This window comes from Serinus canaria, chromosome 25 (assembly GCF_022539315.1).
Source record: "Serinus canaria isolate serCan28SL12 chromosome 25, serCan2020, whole genome shotgun sequence".
NCBI lineage: Eukaryota > Metazoa > Chordata > Aves > Passeriformes > Fringillidae > Serinus > Serinus canaria.
Window position 1 is genome coordinate 13,158,148 of NC_066338.1, and position 23,510 is coordinate 13,181,657.

A 23,510-nucleotide genomic window follows, 5' to 3' on the forward strand; every position below is an offset into this window, starting at 1 on the left:
ACATGGGGATCAGTCCTGGGTTGGACTCGATGATGCTGGAGGTGTTTTCCTTGTTCCTAGGATGCTGAGGTGGCTCCTGGAAGGAGGGACAGGAAGGTTTCCTTGCCATTGCACCACCTCCTTTCCCTGCAGTCAGCAGGCACCCATCCCATGATGGTCACTCCGTTACTGCTGCTCCCAGCAGTTCAGCCACCTCGTTTTTCCAGTCTGAAACTCTGATTCCCTCTGGCTTGGTGTCACTCAGCTTTCTGTTATCAGGGCTCCCAAAAGATGTGCCAGTGCCAGGAATGCAGATGAATAATTAGAGGTTTTTCGGGATGGATCCTTGAGTAAGGAATGGCGTGAACTCCCTCCACCCCATAACTCGGGAGTAGACACTGAGAGAAAGGTCAGCCCTTTGTTGGATTTTGCAATCAGACATGAGCTCACTCTGTGCAGGCATCCAGCCCAAATTAAAGCTGTGTAATCGTTGTTCCCTAGTGTTAATGGCTCTCTTCAGGGGCGTTATCTTGGGCTGAGAGCTTGCCTGACACAACACCTAATTAGGCTGGTACCTGCCTGGCACTGCCTGGCTGAGAGGATCAGATGAAATTTGGCAGTCACAGCTCAGGTGTTCGGCTGGGCTCATGATTTACACCCAAGCACCTCTTGGAGGCTGCAGGTGGAAGAAAAGATCAGAAGAGAAACGGAGGGAAAATCATCGGCATTTTGTAAAGTTGTTCCAGGAGCTGCCCTGGCTGAGAGGAGAGGGGACAGGGAGGATGAGGCAGGGAGAGAGAGGAGAACCTGCCAGGGGAGAGCTTTTGGAGATGCAGCAGGGGATGTTCAGGTTGGACATGGGAATTTCCTCCTGGGAAGGGCAGTCAGGCCTTGGAAGGGGCTCAGGAAGGTTTGGCATTCCCATCCCTTGAGATGTCCAAGAAATTCCTGGATGTTTGGCTTGGTGACCTGGTGGGGATCCAGCACTGCTTGGATGATCTCAAAGGTCTTTTCCAACCTAAATTCTGTGGGGTTTTTTGATCAAAATATTCTCAAATAAGTGTTTGTTTACCCATAAAATTAAGTCTTGTTTTGTGAAAATAAAAGCAGCATTCACAGGTACCACGGACTAATTTTCATTTCAATTCATTACTTACGGCCATCTGAGAAATCCAGTCCAAAACAAGGAAGAATATTGAAATTACCTGTGAAAAATATGATTTGCTGTTCCTTGACACTGATCAAGATAATTTCTTTGAAAGAGTGCCAGTGAAGAAAGAGGTAAATCCTCTCTAATGCATCAGTTCATGTTCTTTTTGCCTCACGTGATGACAGGTTCAGCCAAACCTTCCCCGAGGCAACTTTATCATGACAGTGATTAACGAAAAAAGAGAAGGTAATGCCTCATCTTTGCTCATCAGATACCTATCTCAAAAATTGTTTCCCTTTGTTCATCTTCCTCCTATCATTCCTTTTCAGAACGTGCTTTGGCAGAACTTCAGGCAGTATTTTTTTGCTCTGTCTTTGAAGGCAGTTGGATGATTTCTAATACATCGAATGGAAGGTGTAAAATTAAAAGGAATTCCAGCACTAAATTAACGACTTTAAAAAATAACCATGGAATATCCTGGGCTGGAAGGGCCACACGGGGATTGAATCCAACTCCTGGCCCTGCACAGGCACCCAGGAATCCCATCCTGTGCCTGAGAGAATTGTCCTTCAGCTCTGGCAGCCTTGGGGATGTGACAGTTCCCTGTCCCGGCGCCAAACTGGATGGAAATATTTGGAATAACAAAAGGAAGTCTGAGAACTGGAATAATCAGTGTAAGGCATAGAGGACTCTCAGCTGCAGGTCTGACCAAAACACGGTTCTGATGGGGAGGAATCCCACTCTGGAGTTTAACAGAAAAACAAAGGCAGGTGTTGGATGCAGGATTTTTTTATTGCAAGGGAAGGGAAGGCCCCAGTGGAGGAGGACACGGGAGGCAAAGACAAGCAGGTTGTCCCTCACTAGAGCTGCTCCCTCAGCCTTGTGGCAGGAGGCAGCAGTTTCAGGGAGAAGCCAGTGGGTGGTGGAGCCACACATCTGGCCGCTGGAAAGGGCAGGGAAGAGGAGACCGAACAATGGAAGGAGGAAACAAAAAGGAGAATTTCTAGAGGGGTTCAGTCTCCATGGTTTGAAATGAAGTTCTGACACTCTGCCCCTTCCTCAGGAGCTCAGATGAGGATCCACTGGTGCCATTTGCTGAGTCAAGGGATTCTTCCCTCGGGTTTAGCAGGAGCCGCAGCTGCCGCGACGGTAGTGGCGGTAGCGGGAGGACCAAGAGCCGCAGGAGCCAAAGGATCTCCCAGAGCCAAACAGACCCCGGTATCCCAGGGAGGAGCCCCCACAGGACCCCAGACCCCCATAGCCCCCAGAGCCAAATCCTCCATAGCCCCCAGAGCCAAATCCTCCATAGCCCCCAGAGCCAAATCCCCCATAGCCCCCGGAGGACCCCGAGGCTGCAAGGACGGGCGCTCCAGCAGATCCCACCATGGAACTCTGGGGGAAGGAGCTGAGGATGGGGCCGGGGAAGGTGACCACCACGGCGGGAGGCTGGATCACGGTGGTGGAGTCGGGGCACTGGCGGACACACGGCTCGTTCCCGCTGTCAGCGATGGGCTGGGGCCGGAGGACGCCGCAGCCACCCATGAGGCTGGAGCCACCCATGATGTCGGAGCCACCGATGAGGCCGGAGCCACCAGTGGAGCACAGGTCATAGCAGGACATCTTGTAGGGTGGAGGTTGATCTGCAAGAGTTGATTGGAGCAAGTACAAGATGTTATTTACGGACAGAAAAGGGCTCTGGAGCTGGCTGCTTTTCCCCAGGCAGGAGAGGTTTGAAACAATGGAATTTCCCCATGTCTCTTAAAGATGAAAATTGAATAAGAACAATTATTTGTTCTTAAATTATAAGAACAAAAATGATTTGCTGGGGCACTTTGGTGAGTCAGGGGATCAACAAGGAGTGGGACTCCTCTCCAGGAGTTGAGTGTGTTGTTATTCAGGATTTCATGACTCTGGCTCCTCATTCCCACTGATCTCCTTTGTGCTGATCCTTGTCTAAACAAGGATTATAACTCATTGTCTGTTCAGATTCACTCAGTAGCTTCTTAAATGAGACCATTACAAGAGAATTCCAAAGATGATTGTCCCAAATTTCCAAACATTGAATCAGGGCTTGGAGATCCCCACAATGAGCTTAACACCCCAGTATTTTGAGTTTTGGCAACGAACTCTTTTGAAAAATTCTCACACCAAACCACTTGCCCTCATTAGCTTGGAAAAACCCAGCGCTTCACGTTTCAGCTCCTTAAGTTCCCTCCAGGATCCCTTTTAATCTTAAATAAATCTAATGCAGAGCATTTGAAACAGTTCTCAATTCTTTGTGTCCTACTCCAAGCCAGTGCCTGGTTTCTTGGGGTGTTCATGCCCATTTATCTTGAATTAAAAGCATTTCAGATTTCTGTTAGATTTTTTTCTAAAACAAACTGGATCTAATGGCAGGTTTGCCTCAAAACTCAACATTTCCCGGTGGACCAGGAAGATTTAAACTTTCCAAATAATTTCCAGTCACCCATTTAACCAAACCGAGGATAGGAATAGACGTAGAACCTTTTACATTATGGATACAACTGGTGAAGGCCACCCAGTATCCAACAGAACTTTCTGATAAGGAACTTTTGGTTTGATTTGGAACAGAACGCCAGCCTCGAAAGCAGAGAGCAGCCTCCCATAAGGTTTTTTGCGAGGTTTATCTCTTCACCTAAAATTTTGCCTGCGAGTTCCCAGTGGAAGAGAGTACCCCGGAGGAATTGTACAGCAAAGAGAGATTCCAAAAGCAGCAAAGAGAGATTCCAGAAGCAGCAAAGAGCAATTCCAGAAGCAGCAAAGAGCAGCTCCAGACTTACCAAGTCGTTGAGAAGAACGAGTGAAGGGAAGACGTTTGGGAGAACCCCAAGTGGAGACGGCTTTTATACACTTCAGACTTGCCTGAGGGCTCAGAGGAGCTCGTTAGTTGACACAGAACATTTTTTTTGTATTGATTGCTCCTCAAAGTGACGAAATTGTTCCTCTTTGTGTTTATTCTTGATTTCAAATGTCGCGTTACGTCACACGAGGTCCTTTGATCTGGAACGCTGATGGGTGAAATTGGTGCATCTTTCATCCTAAAACATGATTCATGAATTCGTGTCAGTTTTCTGGGGTGACACCATGTACTGAGATATTGACACACCAATATTTTTGTACCGTCTTATAAGACAATTATGCTCAGACATTGACAGAAATTATGAAACTCTTAGAATGTTTTGGAGACACAAATATCCAGAACAGTCTTATGTTTTTTCTGACCCTTACGCCACAGTTTAAACCTGAGTTTAGTTCTGAAGGAAGAGATTTTTATGATTCTTTACGATTGGAAGGATTAGAATGGAAAGCTCAAAATAATCACAGGTTACATTGAATTAATAATCAAATTTATGTTTAATTGAGATGGTTCCATGTCTGGAAGTGTTCAATGCCGACTTGGATCAACCTGGGACTGTCAAAGCTGTCCCTGTCCATGGTAGGGGTTGGAACAAGAGGGTCTTTGAGGTCCTTGCCAATTTTAAACCAATCCATGATTCTATATGGGAGAACTCCCAAATTTAACTGTAATGGAAATAAAACCCCTTTGTTTTTAGAGAGGATCTTGCAGCTAATCCCATCCTTGTTGTGTCTTTCAGCACAGAGCAATTACGAGGTGGGGATCTGCTGGGAAAAGCAAATGCTGGATTTGCTGAGGTTTCTCTCTCTGTTTGCACCACGATTGTCCTACTCTATCATTATCATTGTTATCATAATCACCCACATGGTTATCTTCATACCGTGTATTATTTATAAATTATGAGCTTTTTCAAATCTGGAGATACATAGGGGGAGTTCCTGTGCCATTATCCTGGAAAAAAAAAATTCACAGCGAAGTTTTACAAGAACATTCCAAGGGATTTTTAAGCTCCTCCTCAACAGCCATTACTGACTTGTTCCTACTGTGTCAGAGTTATATAAAATCTGTGCCTAGGTGTGAACACCCCACAATTACAAGAGATTATCTCATTAAAATGCATGAATTGAGGCCACTTGGGTTTTTCCCATAATCAGCTCTTGGTTTGTAACATTGACCTTCCTGTCTTTGACCTTAAGAATAAAATCTATTTTTCTTTTTTATTGAATACACAGAATGTTGTGTCTCTAACATGTAAAAATAGGAGGGGAAAGCATGAGAAATGAAAGGGCACCAAAGCTCGATGAAACAACTCAGAAAACTCAATTTCCATGGAATTGTGGCTGCCAGGTGAAATATTTCTGTTCCCAGGAGCTGAAAGAGAACCAGTGGAAAAGGAACATGGGGAGAGATTTCTTCTAAGGGTTGAATTGGCAGGAAAAGAGGGATTGGATTAAACCTGGCAGAGAGGAGGTTTACATGAGATATTGGGCAGGAATTGTTCCCTCTGAGGGTGGGGAGGCCCTGGCACAGGATATTCCATGGATTCCCCATCCCTGGAAGTGTCCAGGGTCAGGATGGACAAGGCTTGGAGCACCCTGGTCTATGGAAGGCGTCCCTGGATGATCTTTAAGGTCTTTTTCAACCCAACCCCTTCCATGATAGCATTTTATGGTATAAAGTCCATTCAAAGATGCTCCTGACTGCTGTGTTTGCCTTGCCTTGAGTGGTTGGAGGGAGAAATGCTGAGCCTGCAGAACCAATGCTTTTCCCTTTGTTATTTGTCTCCAGTCCTCATCTGAGTTCCTAAAAGAAACTCCATTGGCTCCGTGTCTCCTGTTGATCTCACTCAGGGACCTTTACCTGGACGAAACCATGACTGTCCTTCAGTCATCCTAATTATGAAGACCTCATAAATAAATCAAGCCATCTTTATTTCCTCCCCTAACGCTAAGGAAAGCAATGGGATCATAAAAAATAATTCCCCACATAAAGCCTGGAGACAACAGGTCTGGGATGGAATGTGCAGCTCACGCTATGTGTGGGTTTGAAATGCACCAGCAATAAGCAAAGACAATTTCAGCACTTTGGGGAATTATGTGGCCTGCAATTTGGGGTTGGGACCTAATTATGAGCTGGCGCATCAGGTGCCCAGTGCCCTGTGGGCAAGAGGGGAGCTCTATAAAAGGTGTCTGCACCAGGTCCTTCCATCCACTTCTCTCACTTGTTCTGCCTTTGTGAACCAGGTAAGTCACGTTTGGCTCAAATCTCTCTGAAATGAATTTTCTGTCAAGAAATCTGGGGTTTGGTCAGGCTGCTGCTGCTCTGCAGGATATTTGGTGTTTAATTTCTCATTTATTTCTATATCTTTTACGAGAGAGATTCACTGAGTGGTATTGAACCCGAACTTGTATTATTTTAGCACTCCAAAGGGTTCTTTGTATTTTAGGAGATAAAGAATAACCTCTACATGTGGCTACATTTAGTAGCCACAAAACTGAGAGTTTTGCTGAATTTGTAACAGGAAAGATAAAATCTGAGCGGAAATCATCAGCTAAGAGTAATGTAATACTGATGAAACAATCTGATCTGGAAATTCAAAGATACAGCTGAAGAATACACACTTTGTTGGACTGAAGTCAAGAGTAGCCTGGAGATCACAGCCACAGGAAAAATAAAAAAAGGAAATACATTTCCTTCCCAGATTTATTACTGATACCCTTAGAGTGCTTCAGCACAGCCTAAAGTTTGCTACTTCCTTAAAATTAATACAAATTAACACCTTCCACAGATCAACCTCCACCCTTGCAAGATGTCCTGCTATGACCTGTGCTCCACTGGTGGCTCTGGCCTCATCGGTGGCTCTGACCTCATTGGTGGCTCCAGCCTCATGGGTGGCTGCGGTGTCCTCCGGCCCCAGCCCATCGCTGACAGCGGGAACGAGCCGTGTGTCCGCCAGTGCCCCGACTCCACCACCGTGATCCAGCCTCCCGCCGTGGTGGTCACCTTCCCCGGCCCCATCCTCAGCTCCTTCCCCCAGAGTTCTGTGGTGGGATCTGCTGGAGCGCCCGTCCTTGCAGCCTCGGGGTCCTCCGGGGGCTATGGGGGATTTGGCTCTGGGGGCTATGGGGGATTTGGCTCTGGGGGCTATGGAGGATTTGGCTCTAGGGGCTATGGAGGATTTGGCTCTGGGGGCTATGGGGCTATGGGGTCCTGTGGGGGCTCCTCCCTGGGATACCGGGGTCTGTTTGGCTCTGGGAGATCCTTTGGCTCCTGCAGCTCTTGGTCCTCCCGCTACCGCCACTACCGTCGCGGCAGCTGCGGCTCCTGCTAAACCCGAGGGAAGAATCCCAAGTGATGTCTCGCCAACAGCTGAAATGTGGTGGTTTCACAGCCAAAGAGCTTGGAACCACTGCTGCTCCATCCCAAAACCTTGGATTTGTAGCTGTGCAGCCCCTTTTGGATTTCTCCTTTTTCAACGTCTGCCTTAGAGCTCCTCACACCCCATTTCTGTGCTGCCTGGGGTAAATGTGGAACAAAAGGGCTCAAAATGGGTCCTGCTTGTTCACATGAACAGCTGGGATTTGGAAGAGAACCCAGAACCCGAATTAATCCCATGTGAATGTACCTCTGGCTGGAGGAGAGCTTCTTGCTGGGAGATTTTGCAAATGCATTGCTTTGCTTGCTGTCATTAAAAGTTTATTGCATCAAAGTTGCCATGTTCTGGTGGTCTTTTCTCCTGTTTTCACCGTTGTTATTTGCCTTTGGAGAAGCCTCACCTGTGCAGGTGTCAGTAACAGCCTAAAATATCCTGGAATCATGGAATGTTTGGGTTGGGAGGGATCTTAAAGCTCATCTCATCCCACATCCTGCCATGGGCAGGGACACCTCCCACTGGCCCAGGTGGCTCAGAGCTTCATCCAACCTGTCCCTACAACATGGAGATTAATGTCCTGCCCAAAAAAACAGGGAAGATTAAATTTTTATATGAAATTCTTACAGGTAAAGCTTTCATCTCTTTGAGCTTCGTGTTCTGACTCAAATATTTCCTCAAATACCTAAATTCTGTCCTCAGGAACAACCTGGCAAAAAGTTTAATCAATTTCCTCTCAAATCTTTAAATAAAGTTGTCTGGGCCACAGAGTAGAGCTTTGAAATCTGAAATCTTTCTGAATAATTATGAAATGTGAAGTGTTGGATGGCTTCTGATGGAAAAACAGTTCCTTCAAGGATTCATTCACACCAGCAAGAAAAGCTGGAGCAGAGAGAACCTGGGAAAAGGGTACCTGGAAAAATGAAAAGGTAGAAAATGCCTTAACCTGTGAGCAAATCCACCCTTCTTCTTGCTCTGCTGAGATTCCACCTTCCAGGATCTACAGGGAAGCTGGAGAAGGAACTGGAGGGACAGAGGGCAAATTTAGGGTGGATTTTGGGAAGAAATCTTTCCCTGTGAGGGTGGATAGGCCCTGGCTCAGGTTTTCCTGGGAATCTCTGGCTGCCCATCCCTGGAAGTGTCCAATGTCAGGCTGGAGTAACCTGGTCTAGTGGGAGGTGTCCCTGCCCATGTAGGGGGTGGAAGGAGGAGATCTTTAGGGTCCTTTCAATCCAACCCATTCCATGAGTCCATGACTCTGTAATGTTATTATTGAGCCCCAGGACAGCTGGGGAGGGAGAATTCCTGCTCCCAAATTCTGGATCAAGGAACGGTGGCTGACTTCACTCCCAGCTAAGACATTCCAGGTGGTTTTGAAGTCTGAACCTCAGCCTAGTCTAAGGATTTGTATTTTCCCCCACCCTGTACAGAGAGAAGTGTTGCGAACCCACAGCCAGAGAAATTGAAACTAAAACTTTGTTTTTTGCAGAACAGAATGACTTTAATGAGAAAAAAGCATTCACAGAAAAGCATTGCAGAGTATGAAGAATATCAGATCACAGTCAACTCCTTCCGTGGTTGCTCTTCTCCAGTTGGACAGTGAAGTCGCATTTTAGAAGAAGATGAGTCATTGTTTCATCCCACATATTACACACACACAGATGGAAAAAAAAAAGCCCAGAAGACAGCGAGTAGAAGGCGAACGAATCAAGGAGGAGTTGTGTGCTTCTGGCTCCACCTGAGTGGGGTGGCCATGGTCACAACACCTCCTCTGGGGCCAGGATTGTATCTCTCCATTGCCGGTGATTCCTTAGTCCGGGATGCTTCCGTAGGGTTTAGCAGGAGCCCCAGAAGCCGCGGCCGTAGCGGCCGTACCAGGAGGAGTAGGGGCTGAAGTAGCCAGAGCCATACAGGCCACGGTAGCCCCCACAGGACCCCAGACCCCCATAGCCCCACAGACCCCTGTAGCCCAGGTGTCCATAACCCCCATATCCATAGAGACCCCCGTAGCCCAGGGGTCCATACCCCCCATATCCATAGAGACCCCCATAGCCCAGGGACCCGTAGCCCCCATAGCCCAGGGAGGTCCCCGAGGCTGCAAGGACGGGCGCTCCAGCAGATCCCACCACGGAATCCTGCGGGAAGGAGCTGAGGATGGGCCCGGGGAAGGTGACCACCACGGGGGGAGGCTGGATCACGGTGGTGGAGTCGGGGCACTGGCGGACGCACGGCTCGTTCCCGCTGTCAGCCAGGGGCTGGGGCCGGAGGACGCCGCAGGAAGAGGGGTACAGGTCGTAGCAGGACATCTTGTAGGGATTGGAGGTCAACACAAGCTAAAAAAGAAGGCAAGGAGTTCAAAATTCAGCAATTTAAATTAAAATAACGAGTAGAGTGTTCTGAGAACTTTACAATCTCAGTGCTCTCTTTTTCTCAAAAAGAGTTTTTTCTTTCAAAATTTCTCTAAAGGTTGTACACACACAAGACCAAGTGGGGAATGTTCTAAAAGCCTTGTCCCTCGTAACACCCTGCAGAGAACTATGACTGATTTCTCCTCATTAAACTGAAACCCGGGAAGCAAAAGCCGCGAGAGCAAAGTGACTTTGTCCAAGGTCATTGGATGACTCATTAGGAAAACTCAGATTTGGGTTCAGCAGGTTTGCATGAGATGGAGCTTATAGAGAACTTAATTACAGTAGCTTCATCTTCCCACTCATCCCAATTTTGCTGAGAGTCAAGGGAACAACAGATTATAGGATTGTGAGCACCTGGCTTTCCCAGAAAGGCATTTGACAAGACAATAAAGAACAAATCTCCAACAACGTTCCGTAAATCCTTAACTGAGTTCTGAGGAGGAACTTGAAAGCAAGAAGGTGAAGGAGAGCCTGAGGATTTGTGGTAGCAAGACACACATGGCTTTATCACGTGTGAACGGCTGCAAGGGTGACACCCCTGTCAAACCCTGAATATTTTATGCAAATGTTGAGATGGGTTAAACGTATCAAAATGAGGATCAGAGAATCACAGGCTTCCTCAAGCTGGAAGTGACTCAAAAGTCTCAAGTCCAACTCCCTGCTCTTTGCAGGGTTATTTAGAGCTAAACAGAGAACCTTGGAATTGCCTGGTTTGGAAGAGACCCTTAAGATCATCCAGTCCCACCCCCTCCATGGGCAGGGACACCTCCCACTATCCCAGGTTGCTCCAAGCCCTGTCCCATCTGACTTTGGACTCTCCCAGGGATGGAGAATCCATGGAATATCCAGTGCCAGGGCCTCCCCACCTTCACAGGGAAATATTTCTTCCCAATATCCAACCCAAATTTCCCCTCTGTCAGTCTGAGACTATTCCCGGTGTCCTGTCCCGGCAGCTCCTGAGGAAAGTCCCTCTCCAGCTTTCCTGGAACCTCTGCAGATCCTGACATCTCCACACAACCTCCGTTCCTCCCAGCTGAACATTCCCAGCTCTCCCAGCCTGGCTCCATAGGGGAGGAGATCCAGTCACCTCAGTTGACTCAGAGCACTGTCCAGTTGCTCCAAGGTCTGGAGCTCCTGACACCAAGAACTCCACACACCAAAAAGACAGAAAGGTCCTCGATCTTTCCCAAGTCCATGCAGATTCACCCAACAGAAAGGGTGTTGGACATCAACTCAAGTTGAAGCCAACAATAAAAAATACACCAAGAGCAGTGGAGAAGGTTCAGACTTACCCAAGTCTCCAAGAAGTCAAGGGAAGCGTTTGGAGGAGTGAGGAGACAGAGGAGCTTTTATATCAGCTGGAGGTACCAGATCAGCATCTCTTGCCCGCCCCAATTTCAAACTCATGCAACCATCACGATGATGAAATTATTGGGGTCATTATTGGCGTTTATGAGGCCTTGCAAATTTGTTTGTAATAATGATCTAGGCATCACATGAGATTATAGAGAATTCTTTCATCTTGTGACGAACTCGGGGGGAGATTAACACCCGGCATTATTCCTGTCCCTTCCTTGGAATTACATCAGGAATTGCCAAGACAGCTCCTCTCGGGATGAACTGAATACCTGGAGAGTGGCTCATGGGTTCATTGGAATCACAAATTCCACTGGAATTTAAACCTGTGCAGGAAAAACAGTGAAATCCTAAATTTTGGCCAGGTCCACAGAGTTTCATGGAGGAGACAGAGAGGAACCTTTGTCTTCCTGAGGCTTGTTTGGGTTTGGGAGATAAACAAGGAATGAATTCACAAAGTTAATGAAAACCACGAAGGGATTGGAGGTCCTGAAGAGACTTTTCCAAGATGTTGAGGGTCCGATGTTTTCTGGACAAAGGTGGCACCTGAGAACATTGAACGGGCCTGAGGAAAGGTGGGATTTTTTGGGAAAAAATGGATCCTCTGGTGCAAAAGTCAAAATGTGACGCAAATGTTTTGAATTATTGCCTCTGGTTCTTAGGAATTCGTGAGCTCCTGTGATACACAAGTCATAAATCCCAAAAAGGGCTGAGCTGGAAATTTCTGGGGTGAGGGAACAATCAGGAATTTGGAACGTGCGACGCAAAGGCTCCTTCTTGCCTCATGCACGGGTGGGCCATTTTAATATTGTAGACTCCACGCCATAGGTGATCCCTAAATGGTGAGGTGGCGTTCTCAGCATTTGGGGGGCAGGGGGTTTTGGACAATAATCTTTTCAAGCTTCCAGGGAGCAAGCTCATGCAAATCCTGTAGATGATCCAGTAGATTAAAGGCACAGAGATGGATTTAGATGCCTCACAATTATGGAATGACATCACATTCAAACACCTCAGTTGAGATATTTGTGTCCTTGGTATCATCAGTTCAAGGCCAAATACTGGGGGCTCGTGCCCCTTCAGGTTTTTTCCCAATGAAAAAGAATTTGAAATAACAAATTCTGAATAAAAGATGAAAATTCATGAACCATATTTTATTCAAAACATATTTTATTCCAGGGATGGGGCAACCACAGGCTCTGGTCCCAGGGAACAGGGAATGGCCTTGGATGAGGGTCGGTCTCAGCCTGGACTTGATGGTCTTGGAGAGCTTTTCCAACCCAAATAATTCCAAGTTTCTGTAACAAAAACCATTTAAGGACCACGGGATGCTTTCCATGCCTTCCTTTGGGTTCCATATTGTTCTCGCATTAAGCAGAGAGTGATAATGACAAAAATGACCACCCCAAAGTTGCTCTAAATCATTTTTTCTCCAGATTTTTAGATGGAAAAAGCTCATCAGGTGCACATCAGGTGAGCCCAAGCGAGCAGATGGGTTTTGCCATAAACGATGGAGAAGCTCCGGAAGAGCGTTGGGATAATTCCTGCGGTAATGCCAGGGCTGTGAATGGAATGATAACAGGAATGAGGATGACTTGTCACCATTCCAGATGAAAGAGGGCTCTGATGAAACACACCTATCACATTTCACGAGACTTCGGACCAGCAAATAAACAAAGAGTCATCAGAACTTTGAAGACCTACGTGTCGCATTCATTTGGGGTTTGTCCCAATTATGCACATCCCCAAATTGCACCTTAGATGTTCCCCAGGATCTTGGGAATGGTATAAAAGCTCTCCCAACCTGGGGCTCTTCACTTCGCCTTCCTCGCTTCATTCACCTCCGTGAGAAAGGTAAGCACCGTTCTAAGGATCTCTCCCCTTGGAATTTTCTCTTGGAAAATTCCAGTCTCTCTTCTCTGCTGGTCTTAATCAAGGTTGGGATCATCCATAGGGATTCTAAGATTCTTAATAGTTGGGTTATTTTGTGATGGTTTTATTTTTAGTTGGTGCTGGACATTCATAAGTTCAGAATGGTAAAATCATTCTTTCTTCTTAGAAGAAATTAGAAAAATTTAGAATTAGGAAACAAAGCAGCTTCCAAAACCTTGCAGAAGGTTTCTTCAGCAAATGAGAATTTTCTATGGGTTTTCTACGGTGGGAATGAAGTACAAGAAATTAGGAATGAGATCCCAGGAGAGATGACAGCTCAGAGAGCGAGTGATTTACAAAAACGCTGATGAGAACGAAAGACAACCAAGACTTGAGACATAACAATTGTTCTTATCCACACGTCCAACTGCGAAATCTTTTAACCATTTAATTTCTGCCTTTTGCTCACTCCTCAGCATCCGCTGACCTCCAACCCCTACAAGATGTCCTGCTACGACCTGTACCCCTCTTCCTGCGGCGCCCTCCGGCCCCAGCCCCTGGCTGACAGCGGGAACGAGCCGTGTGTCCGCCAGTGCCCCGACTCCACCACCGTGATCCAGCCTCCCCCGTGGTGGTCACCTTCCCCGGGCCCATCCTCAGCTCCTTCCCGCAGGATTCCGTGGTGGGATCTGCTGGAGCGCCCGTCCTTGCAGCCTCGGGGACCTCCCTGGGCTATGGGGGCTACGGGTCCCTGGGCTATGGGGGTCTCTATGGATATGGGGGGTATGGACCCCTGGGCTACGGGGGTCTCTATGGATATGGGGGTTATGGACACCTGGGCTACAGGGGTCTGTGGGGCTATGGGGGTCTGGGGTCCTGTGGGGGCTACCGTGGCCTGTATGGCTCTGGCTACTTCAGCCCCTACTCCTCCTGGTACGGCCGCTACGGCCGCGGCTTCTGGGGCTCCTGCTAAACCCTCTGGATGATGTAGAAGGGAAAAGAAAAATGCCGATTTTTCTTCCCTTTAAATTCTTAACTGATTCCTCCTTGAGTTCAATTCCTTGTTAACTTCTTTATCACACCTGTGGCTGACTGCAGTGACAGACTGAAGTGTCTTTCAGGTTCTGCCTGCATTTACAATACTGATGTTACCATGCTGTTTGTGTTCTTTTCATTCTCATTAAATCTGTTGCATCACTGAAAATCCTTGTGTTGGGCTTTTGTGTCCTCACCCACCCTGAGTTTGCCAACCTGGGTAAAGCTCCCTGCTCTGCATGAGGCTGCAAAAACATTGAGCAAACCCTGCCCAGAGGGGAAAGTCTCCATGGAGATCTTTTCATGGGGAGTTCTTACCCATGAATTTACAATTTCAGTAAATTTGCATTTATGGAACAGCAGCGTGGTCACAGCACGGTGGCCAAAGGGGATCAGAAGTTTCCTCTACATGATGAGCCCTGTGTGCAGAGGGAACTTCTTTAAATCCACAACAAGGACCTCATGGAATCACTGGATTGGGTTGGAAGAGCCTTGAGGATCGTCAAGACCATGGGTTTAATTAATTTATATATTAAATAGAAATAGAATTTGTGTCCACGTTTTATAAGTAGCCTAAAACCCAACAAAAGCACCGCACCATAAATGTCATTATCTCCTTATGTCATCAGCAAAGCACAAAGCCACCTCCTGATTCAAGCAGATCCTTATCTCACAGGGAGTTTTCCTTATCTGGTTCAGCTGCCAAAAGATCTCAGGGTACGCATTTTCCTGCGGAGATTTTTTTGAATATCACCACATTTAGAGAACTTCTGAGCAGAAAACTGAAGGGAAAACATGAATTTAAAAAAGGCAAAACCTGCTGCAAAATTGAATGACTCCCAGCAGAACCCAGAGCTCCCCCTGTGGTATCCAAATGACACATGGAGTCGATGCTCTACGTCCTGCCAGGACCTAAGAATCACTCTGAAAAATCTGCCTACCTCCTGCCAGGACCTAATAAATCAAGCAGAAAATCTGTCTACCTCCTGCCAGGACCTAATAAATCAATCAGAGAAATCTGTCTACCTCCTGCCAGGACCTAATAAATCAGTCTGAAAATCTGTCTACCTCCTGCCAGGACCTAATAAATCAATCAGAAAATCTGTCTACCTCCTGCCAGGACCTGAAAAATCAGCCAGAAAACCTGTGGTGGTGAAGAGCAGGGTAAGAAAAGCTCAGGTTACAAAAGGAGCCCTTAAGCAGAGTTTAAGCCAGGCTCTAACGGAGATCCTGTGGTGCTTCCTGAGGGAAGGGACAAAGGATCCGTGTGATGACACTGGATGGTGGCTGAGCCACCACCCTCGGGTCAGGGCATTCCTTGAGTTGGTCATCGGGAAATGTGACAGTCATCAGGTGACGTGAGCGTGGCCATCACCCAGCAGAACCTTCTGAGGGACAAGGGGGAAAGCTTGGAAATCTCACGGAAATGGGAAAATCCGGAGTCCAGTTCTGGGCCCCTCATGGAAAGGGAGCCCAGAGGGGCTGGAGAATGTCCAGGGAAGGGAATGGGGCTGGAGCAGCTGGAGAAGGGTCTGGAGAATCCTGAGGGAGCTGGGGGGGCTCAGCCTGGAGAAAAGGGGGATTCTGTCAGGGGGGATTTGGGATCTGATCCCAGGGAACAGGGACAGGACAGGAAGGAATGACCTTCAGCTGTGTCAGGGCTGGAAATCTGGGAAAATTCCTCCTGGAAAGGCCTTGGAAGGGGCTGCCCAGGGAGGTTTGGAGTGGCCACCCCTGGAGGCGTCCAGGGAATTCCTGGACATTGGTCTGGACGACCAGGTTGGGGGTGGTCCCAGTTGGACTCGGTGACCTCGGAGCTCTTTTCCAACTTAAACAACTCTGGGATTCTGTGGAACTCCAGGCAGTTTCGAGGAGGGGTTTTTGATACAACCTCTGAGCTGCTGGAGACCGCGAGGCTCCCATTAGCGCGTTTATCACACCTGGGTCGCCTCGCGGTGACGAAAGGGTTTTGCTCAATATTTCTGTTTATGAGTTGATTCAAATTCTGACGCTGCACGAAATGCAAATTACAACCCAAAGATTTCTTTCATCTCAGCGCTTTAATTGGCCGAGGTTCACGCCTGGTAACGTTCCATGAAATACATTCAGAATGACAGCACGGATTCTGCTGCTTCATTTATTCACCTCTCATTAGCTGGCATAATAATGCTGGCTCAGGTGTTAATCATCATTTTCATCTGCTTGAAGGTGCAAGATTTTTTCCTTTCTTCTTCACCCATGGTGGATAAAAAATTGATGAAAACCTCAGTGCTTTCCTTGTGAAATCAGCAGCTTTTATGTCTTGCTGGAATTTGGATTTGGACAAAACCATTCAGAATTTTTCAGAGGAAATTATAGAAATTTTTGAAACCGTCCAGATCTGTGTTTTGTCTCACAGATGTTCAGGCTACAGACAGAGAAAACGTGAGTTAAAACATCAGCACTGAAGAAGAAACTCACCCAAATAAATGAAAATTTAAATTAGACAAGAAAATCCACTGAGGTGAGAAGCCATGAGCTGGTGAAGGGAACAGGACGAGTTCACTTGGACAAGTTTTTTTTAATGTTTTATTTTTAATAATAATTTTCGGATTAATTTTAAATATGTTTCAAAATGCTGGGCTGTTAGAACACAACCACATATTTCTATTGCAATAATCACACCCCACTTCACGCATAAACTATTAAGGAGGGTTTGGGAATTGCTTAAAAACACAGCCAAAAAAATATTTGGATGCTTTGTGGGGGGAATTATTCCTGTCATCCCTGGGGACATCCCAAACTTTGGGGGAAAGAACCTCCCAATTTCAGTGTAACTCTGGTGGGAATGTGTTTATTTAATAACTCATCCACAGCAAATGTTGGGGTTTGAGGTGGGACCTGGCAATGTTCATCTGTGAAAACAAACACTGATATCCCTCCAGAAAATAAAAAAAACAAACCCAAACTTTAATTTCAGCCCTGTTTTAGGTACTAAAATATTGTGTTTTCTGCATTGAGGAAAATCGGGAATTTCCCAATCCCAGTGGCGAATCCACGATTCCCACAACGACCTAAGGTTTGTGGCTGTGGGTGCAAAACCCATCAGGAGGCTCCTTGCACCTCTCCAAGCATTCCATTGCAAAATCTGGGAGCAGAAGTGATGAGAGCCAAGATCCGGAGCCCCAAATCCCAAACCTGTGCACGGCAGCAGGTTCTGACTCTGATTAAAATCATTAATGATGCTAATGAAGGAAGGGCTTAGCAAATGGGATTTAATTCCCCCCTGGGAGGGATGAAGCTGCTCCATCAGGATCCGAGATGAAAGGGAGCCGGCAGCTGGAATGTGCTGGGCAGAGATTCAGGGTGGTTTTGCAAAGCCAGGAGAGTTTCGTCACTTTGGGGAGTGATTTGGGCTCGTCCGAGGTGGCGACTCCCGGGCTCGGCGTGTTCAGCCCCGGGGCATCCCAGGGTTTGTATAAAAGCAGCAGCTCTGCGGAGCTTTTCCATCATTCTCCTGCTTTTCTCCTCTCCATCAGGTAAGCCCGATGCCTTTTCATTCCTCTCCCAGCTCCAGAATGCCTTTGCTTTTCGATTTTTTATTCCAGTTGCTGTTTGCAGCTATTACATTAATTTTCAGGGCTTTAATTTTCCTGTGTTCTTCTTTTTATTCTTTAAAATTTCATTTTTGCTGTATCCTGACAAGTATTTTACTGCAAGGCTTAAGGAGCCAAATCCATGTGAGGCTTTTTTTATTTTGGAATTTTTTTTTCCCCTGTTATTTGTATTTGGCCATTCTTGGACTGACAGCAGAATGAAAACTCAGGATGGCACAAGCTTTAAAATGCTGAATTTTCCTGCATTTCAGTCCGTGACTGAATCATGGAAATTCGTCCATGTCCTGAGCTATCCAGCTGAAGAAAGAGTTTATTTTAATTCCAGTCATTTATATATACAAAAATATTTAATTATTTAGTTATTTTCACCACAGCCAAAATGAAGGAAAGTAGATTCGTGCTCTGACCCAGTGAATAAAATAATATTTCTACTTTTTACTGGAAAAAAAATTAAACCAAAGGCTTTTATGCCCAGATATTCAGATGGAAAAATGCTTTAAATCCATATTTTTATCTGATAAAGGAATTGTGCTCCTTCCATCCCACCCCAACTTCATCCTGTCCCGTCTCCATCCTATCCCATGTCCATCCCATCCTGTTCTTTCCTATCCCATTTCCATCCTCTTTCATCCCACTCCATCCCGTCTCCATCCCATCCTATATCCATCCCAATTCCATCCCACTTCCATCTCCATCCTATTTCCATCCCATCTCTGTCCTATCTCCCATCCCACCCCATTTCCATCCAGCCCCATTCCCATCCCATTTCCATCTCCCATCCCATCCCACCCCATCCCATTCCATTTCTATATCCCATCCCATCCCATCCCAACCCATTCCATTTCCATCTCCCATTCCATCCCATTTCCATCTCCCATCCCATCCCATCCCATTCCATTTCCATCTCCCATCCCATCCCATCCCATCCCATTTCCATCTCCCATCCCATCCCATCCCATCCCATCCCATCCCATCCCATCCCATCGCATCCCATTTCCATCTCCCATCCCATCCCATCCCATTCCATTTCCATCTCCCATCCCGTCCCACCTCTCCCAACCCCAAACCTGCTCCTGTCCCACTCCCATTTTTCCCCCTGGGATGTCTTCTTGCATTTCCCAAACCTCCACCTGCCCCTTCCATAAATCCTCAGTTTTCAGCAGCTCCTTCTCTGCCTTCCAGGAACCTCCACCCCTGCCAGGAAATGTCCTGCTACGACCTCTGCCCCACCACCGGTGGCATCGCCTGCCCGCAGCCCCTGGCCAACAGCTGCAACGAGCCGTGTGTCCGCCAGTGCGCCGACTCCACCGCCCTCATCCAGCCGCCCCCGGTGGTGGTCACCTTCCCCGGGCCCATCCTCAGCTCCTTCCCGCAGCAGGCCGTGGTGGGATCTGCTGGAGTCCCAGCTTTTGGGGGCTCCCTGGCCTATGGGAGTCTCTACGGCTCCACGGCTTTCCCGGGATACGGCGCCCGCTCTGGATACGGGATCTCGGCGCTGGCCGGCGGCTCCTGCGTCCCCTCCGCGTCGCGCCGCTTCAGCCGCCTCCTCCGCGGCTCCTGTGGGCCCTGCTGAGGGCACCGGAGCCTCCAGGGAATCCCAGGAATGCCCAAATGCCCAAATCCACGGCCACAAGCGTGAGGGGTCGGCGTTTCCGCGGCCTCCTTCGCATTCCCGATCTTTCTCCTCCTTGTTCGGCACCTCCTCGTTGTTTGCTCTCGCTGCCTGTTCCGGCATTCCCGATTTATTGGACTGGTGGGGACAGCCCCTTCCTGATTTATTGGACCAGCATGGGACAGCCCATTCCCTTTTCCAGCATTCCCAGTTTGTTTAACAAGTGTGGGACAGCTCATTCCCTGTTCTGGCATTCCTGATCTACTGGACCAGCGTGAGACAGCCTATTCCCAGTTCCGGCATTCCCAATTTATTGGACCGGTGTAGGACAGCCCATTCCCCATGGATTTCACCCACAATGACCAATATCCTTGGACAACAACCAGGAGAAACCAGCTGAGGACATCTCAGAGCAGGACTTTGGTTGGACTTTCCCCGAAATTATCCAGGAATGGATTTTCCCCAAAATTATCTGGGATTTCCCCCAAAATTGTCCAGGAATTGATTTTCTACCTTCTGTGATCTCTGGCTTTGCAAAGGGGCATTTCTCGCTCATTAAAACTTTGTTGCATCACACAGCAGCCTCCTGGTTTCTCTTTTTTCCCCCTTTTCCCCCCTTTTTCCCCCATTTTTTCCCTTCACACACTGCTCTGCCCACAGGCAGGTCCAGGCTGCTCCACAAGGAGGAGCCCAGCCTGAGTTTATTTGGTTTTCCAAATGTTTCTGCAATAAAACTCCTCAGAAGCATCTTTCCACCCTTTGAAGGTTAAAAAAAATCAGTTAAAATAACAGAATTCCAGCCTCATTTGGGCTGGAAAGGCCGTGAGCAAAATTGACAGGACATGGGGAATTTATCAGGCAGGATTATTCTGGTTTTTTATTATTATTAACTAGGAATTAATGGAATCAGGGAATGGCTTGGATTGGGAAGGACCTCCAAAGGTCATCCAGTCCAACACCTCTGGTTTTCTCTCACTAGATTAGGTTGCTCAAAGCCCCTTGAACACCACAAAAATCAAAGATTCCAGACATTCCTATTTAATAAGTAAAAAAAAGGAGGGAATGAACTAAATAATACGATTTTCTTCAGTGTGCCTGATGGAGAATTTCGTTTAAAACACCTGAAAAAAAATTGAAGTGCAGCTCCTCCAATTGCAAAATGAGAAAAATGGCAAATCCTCCCTTTGCCAATCCCACGGGAATCTGGCCCTGGAAGGATGCTGGAATCCTGCAGGGCACATCCCTGGTCCTTTGTTTTCCAAGGCAGGGAATTCACCAGCCCAGAGCACCTAAAACCCCATAAATAAAGATTTTTGCCAGCCTGCAGCACCTAAAACCCCATTAATTAAGATTTTACCAGCCCGCAGCACCTAAAACCCCATTAATTAAGATTTTACCAGCCCGGAGCACCTAAAAACCACGAAATAAACATTTTACCCATTAAATAAATTCTGGAAATCAAACACGAGAGATTTAATTGCATCGGGATCTGGGATTGGGTGTTAGCAACGCCTTTAATGAGTCAGCTGCTGATTGCATCTCAATTAACAGCTCTTCCCTTGTCCTGGCACTGAGCAGGGGTAAGACAAGGGCACAGTGACCTCTGGGGTTCAGAGCAGAGTTTTTCTCATCCTCGGAGTTTTTTCCCCTCTCCTGGGAATTCTTTATTTGGGTGGCAGGTGGATCAGGAGCCTCAGTTGCCACCATCGGAATTTTTCTGTCCTGCTCTGCTTCAAATTGTGCCCGAGAACTTCAGGAGTTGCCACAGACACATCCCAGTGTTGCAGTGGCCGGAAAAGTGATGATTTTGGTGTCAAATTGGCTCCATGATCAGGGGTCAGAGGACCAGAGGCTACTCCAAAACAGAGATGGAGAAAGGAGGAGAAAACCCCCTTAATTCTGAGACATTTTCGGATCTTTCTCCTCCGTTTCTTTCTTTTCCTTCCAAGCCCAGAGAGAATGAAGGAATTAAAGGTTAAATAAATATCTTTGGGGTTTCATAGAACCCGAAGATGGTTTGGGCTGGAAAGGACCTTGAAGATCTTTGGTTTATGGGCAGGGACTCCTTCCCCCATCCCAGGTTGCTCCAGCTCGTTCTTGGACAATTCCAGGGATGGGGCCAGCCAGAAATTCCCTGGAAAAGAGAATTTCCCCACCCTCCCAGGGGAGAGTGGGTTGCTCTGCAGGGTACACTTTAACAACTCTTAATTTATTTTAATTTATTTATGGGAAAGTTCAAGGAACTCACAGAATTCCACCAAAAATTTGCCTCTCAGGTAAAGAAATTCCTGTGGGAATTTCCAAGGGAAGTTTTCCAATGAAAACCTTTTCCCCCAGGCTGCTTTTAAACAATGAAAAATACCTGTAAAATTACCGTGTGGGGTTGTAATTGAATCGCAGCCCGAGGCAGGCATTGAGACACACATAATCCGTGTTTGACTTTCTTTGGGAACAGGGAACGGCCACGCTTGCCCTGAGGGAAGATCTGAATGGGATTGGGATTGGGAGAGTTCCAAAATCTCTTTATCCCTCTTGGAATGACTTTGTGTCACCGACCGAAAGGACCTGGGCACCTTCCGGGTGTGGAAGATGCCACTCTCACCCAGCTTGGCAGAAAACCCCCAAAATTATGGATAAAAACCACAGGAAAACTCTGGATTTTGATGCGCAAAGGTTTAATGAGAAAGGGGGAAGGGAAATATCACGGTGGGGATGGAAAACCCGGCGGGAAATGAAGGAAAGAATCGCTCCAGGGCTGGGCATTCCACAGGGGTGACGCTTGGGTTTTTGGACATGGGAAGGTGACACGATCTCATCCCACTTTCAGCCAGCCAGGGATCATGGATGGGACCATTCCGAGGTCGTTTTATTTGCAGGAGCCTCGGGTGAAAAGAAAAAAGGAAAAAGAAAATGGAATTTGCATAAAAGCGCGGGGCTGAGGATGCTCCGGGAACTGCCAGGATTTGTGGAGGCTCCGTGGTGGCTCTTGGCTTTTCCTGCTGATTCCTGGGGTGCTTAACAGGGTCTGCAGCTCCCAGAGGATCCGTAGGAAGAGTAGGACCTCCCGTAACTGTAGGAGCCGTAGGAACTCCCGGATCCCAGGAAGTTTCCGGATCCCAGGAAGTTTCCGGATCCCAGGAAGTTTGAGGGTGCTGAGGATCCCACGATGCTCTCCTGGGGGCAGGAGCTGAGGATGGGCCCTGGGAAGGTGATGACCACGGGTGGAGGGTGGATGACAGCCCGGGAGTCCCCGCAGGAGGTGACACAGGGCTGGTTCCAGGTGTCGGCGCAGGGCTGGGGGCAGGAGATCCCGCAGGGGGTCAGGCAGCGGGAGCTGGAGCTCTGTCTGTAGGAAAACATCTTCTGGGATTGGGGATGGGTCTGGAACCACAAAGCCGAGGCAGCAGGAAGGTCAGAGACCGATTTAATGGAGGTTGGGCTGGGAGGAGAAAGAGCAGACGGCAAAAAGATCACAAAGAGGCTCAAAATTTGGGGTTTTCCATCTTCTCATGTCCTTGTCTCCTACGCCTCCCCACTCTTAATTATGGAGTCAATTTGAAACAAAAATACCCCCCAAAATGAACAGTAAATCCCAAAATGAGCAGTAACCACCAAAACGAACACTAAATCCCAAAATTACCAGTAAACCCCAAAATGAGCAGTAACCCCCAAAATGAACAGTAAATCCCAAAATGAGCAGTAACCCCCAAAATGAGCAGTAACCCCCAAAATGAACAGTAAATCCCAAAATGAGCAGTAACCCCGAAAATGAGCAGTAACCCCCAAAATGAGCAGTAAATCCCAAAACGAACAGTATATCCCAAAACGAACAGTAAATCCCAAAATTTCCAGTAACCCCCAAAATTACCAGTAAACCCCAATCCCTGCCCTGGCCCTGCTGGCCCCACAATTCTGGACCCAAGCAAAGCTCAGTTCAGATCCCGACAGTTCCAGGAGCAATTCCAGGCTCGGACTTACCCCTGTGAGCTCGGAGCGAGTCGGGAGGGTTTGCTGGAGCAGCCCAGAGCCGAGAGGGTTTTTATACCTTTTCTTGGGCAATCAGCTGGAGCTGAAACATCCACGGCTGATGAATGATCCAAGAAAAATTCCCTCCACCTCTCACTGGCCCAGATAAAGTGATTATTTCGCTCAGCAATTATTACTGTTGTTGTTACATCCACGGCATTACTCAGGCACACTAATGGTTTATTTTTCTTCATTTTCATTGTTGCTTTTTCCTACTTCTGGGATTGC

At 47.4% G+C, this 23,510-nt stretch overlaps 6 protein-coding genes across 8 annotated transcripts in view; 2 read left to right on the forward strand and 4 right to left on the reverse strand.

Moving 5' to 3' along the window:
• LOC127060649 (scale keratin-like) overlaps positions 1-13,682 on the reverse strand; it is a 38,187-nt gene extending 24,505 nt beyond the window's left edge. For all 3 annotated transcript variants that reach the window (XR_007779815.1, XR_007779816.1, XM_050984587.1), the window contains exon 1: positions 13,523-13,682. Coding sequence is in view for 1 of the 3 variants with exons in the window: in XM_050984587.1 (XP_050840544.1) it covers positions 13,523-13,667 (145 nt within the window). In the remaining 2 variants the exon portion in view is untranslated. The remainder of the gene's footprint in view (positions 1-13,522) is intronic.
• LOC103823996 (scale keratin-like) lies at positions 1,903-4,027 on the reverse strand. Its single transcript, XM_018924254.3, has 2 exons — positions 3,931-4,027; positions 1,903-2,769 (listed from the first exon to the last, which is right to left on the reverse strand). Exon 2 carries the CDS (start codon positions 2,747-2,749, stop codon positions 2,252-2,254), a length of 498 nt encoding a protein of 165 aa, XP_018779799.3. The 5' UTR covers positions 2,750-2,769; positions 3,931-4,027; the 3' UTR covers positions 1,903-2,251.
• LOC127060652 (scale keratin-like) lies at positions 6,213-7,716 on the forward strand. The gene is made up of 2 exons (XM_050984593.1): positions 6,213-6,250; positions 6,796-7,716. The coding sequence occupies exon 2, from the start codon at positions 6,817-6,819 to the stop codon at positions 7,336-7,338; it is 522 nt and encodes a 173-aa protein (XP_050840550.1). The 5' UTR covers positions 6,213-6,250; positions 6,796-6,816; the 3' UTR covers positions 7,339-7,716.
• On the reverse strand, positions 8,853-11,215 carry LOC103823997 (scale keratin-like). The gene is made up of 2 exons (XM_009099198.4): positions 11,081-11,215; positions 8,853-9,710 (listed from the first exon to the last, which is right to left on the reverse strand). The coding sequence occupies exon 2, from the start codon at positions 9,681-9,683 to the stop codon at positions 9,213-9,215; it is 471 nt and encodes a 156-aa protein (XP_009097446.2). The 5' UTR covers positions 9,684-9,710; positions 11,081-11,215; the 3' UTR covers positions 8,853-9,212.
• A 3,726-nt stretch (positions 13,683-17,408) lies between the features above and the next one.
• On the forward strand, positions 17,409-19,832 carry LOC103823938 (scale keratin-like). Its single transcript, XM_018924257.3, has 2 exons — positions 17,409-17,566; positions 18,827-19,832. Exon 2 carries the CDS (start codon positions 18,849-18,851, stop codon positions 19,215-19,217), a length of 369 nt encoding a protein of 122 aa, XP_018779802.3. The 5' UTR covers positions 17,409-17,566; positions 18,827-18,848; the 3' UTR covers positions 19,218-19,832.
• A 2,078-nt stretch (positions 19,833-21,910) lies between these two features.
• Positions 21,911-23,273, reverse strand: LOC108963481 (scale keratin-like). Its single transcript, XM_018924220.3, has 2 exons — positions 23,235-23,273; positions 21,911-22,695 (listed from the first exon to the last, which is right to left on the reverse strand). Exon 2 carries the CDS (start codon positions 22,614-22,616, stop codon positions 22,272-22,274), a length of 345 nt encoding a protein of 114 aa, XP_018779765.3. The 5' UTR covers positions 22,617-22,695; positions 23,235-23,273; the 3' UTR covers positions 21,911-22,271.
• Positions 23,274-23,510: the final 237 nt, after the last annotated feature.

What these genes read in the sequence shown, in the direction of transcription:
- LOC103823996 (XM_018924254.3), bottom strand. Translation starts at nt 2,749, where the DNA reads ATGTCCTGCTATGACCTGTGCTCCACTGGTGGCTCCGGCCTCATCGGT.
- LOC127060652 (XM_050984593.1), top strand. Translation starts at nt 6,817, where the DNA reads ATGTCCTGCTATGACCTGTGCTCCACTGGTGGCTCTGGCCTCATCGGT.
- LOC103823997 (XM_009099198.4), bottom strand. Translation starts at nt 9,683, where the DNA reads ATGTCCTGCTACGACCTGTACCCCTCTTCCTGCGGCGTCCTCCGGCCC.
- LOC103823938 (XM_018924257.3), top strand. Translation starts at nt 18,849, where the DNA reads ATGTCCTGCTACGACCTCTGCCCCACCACCGGTGGCATCGCCTGCCCG.
- LOC108963481 (XM_018924220.3), bottom strand. Translation starts at nt 22,616, where the DNA reads ATGTTTTCCTACAGACAGAGCTCCAGCTCCCGCTGCCTGACCCCCTGC.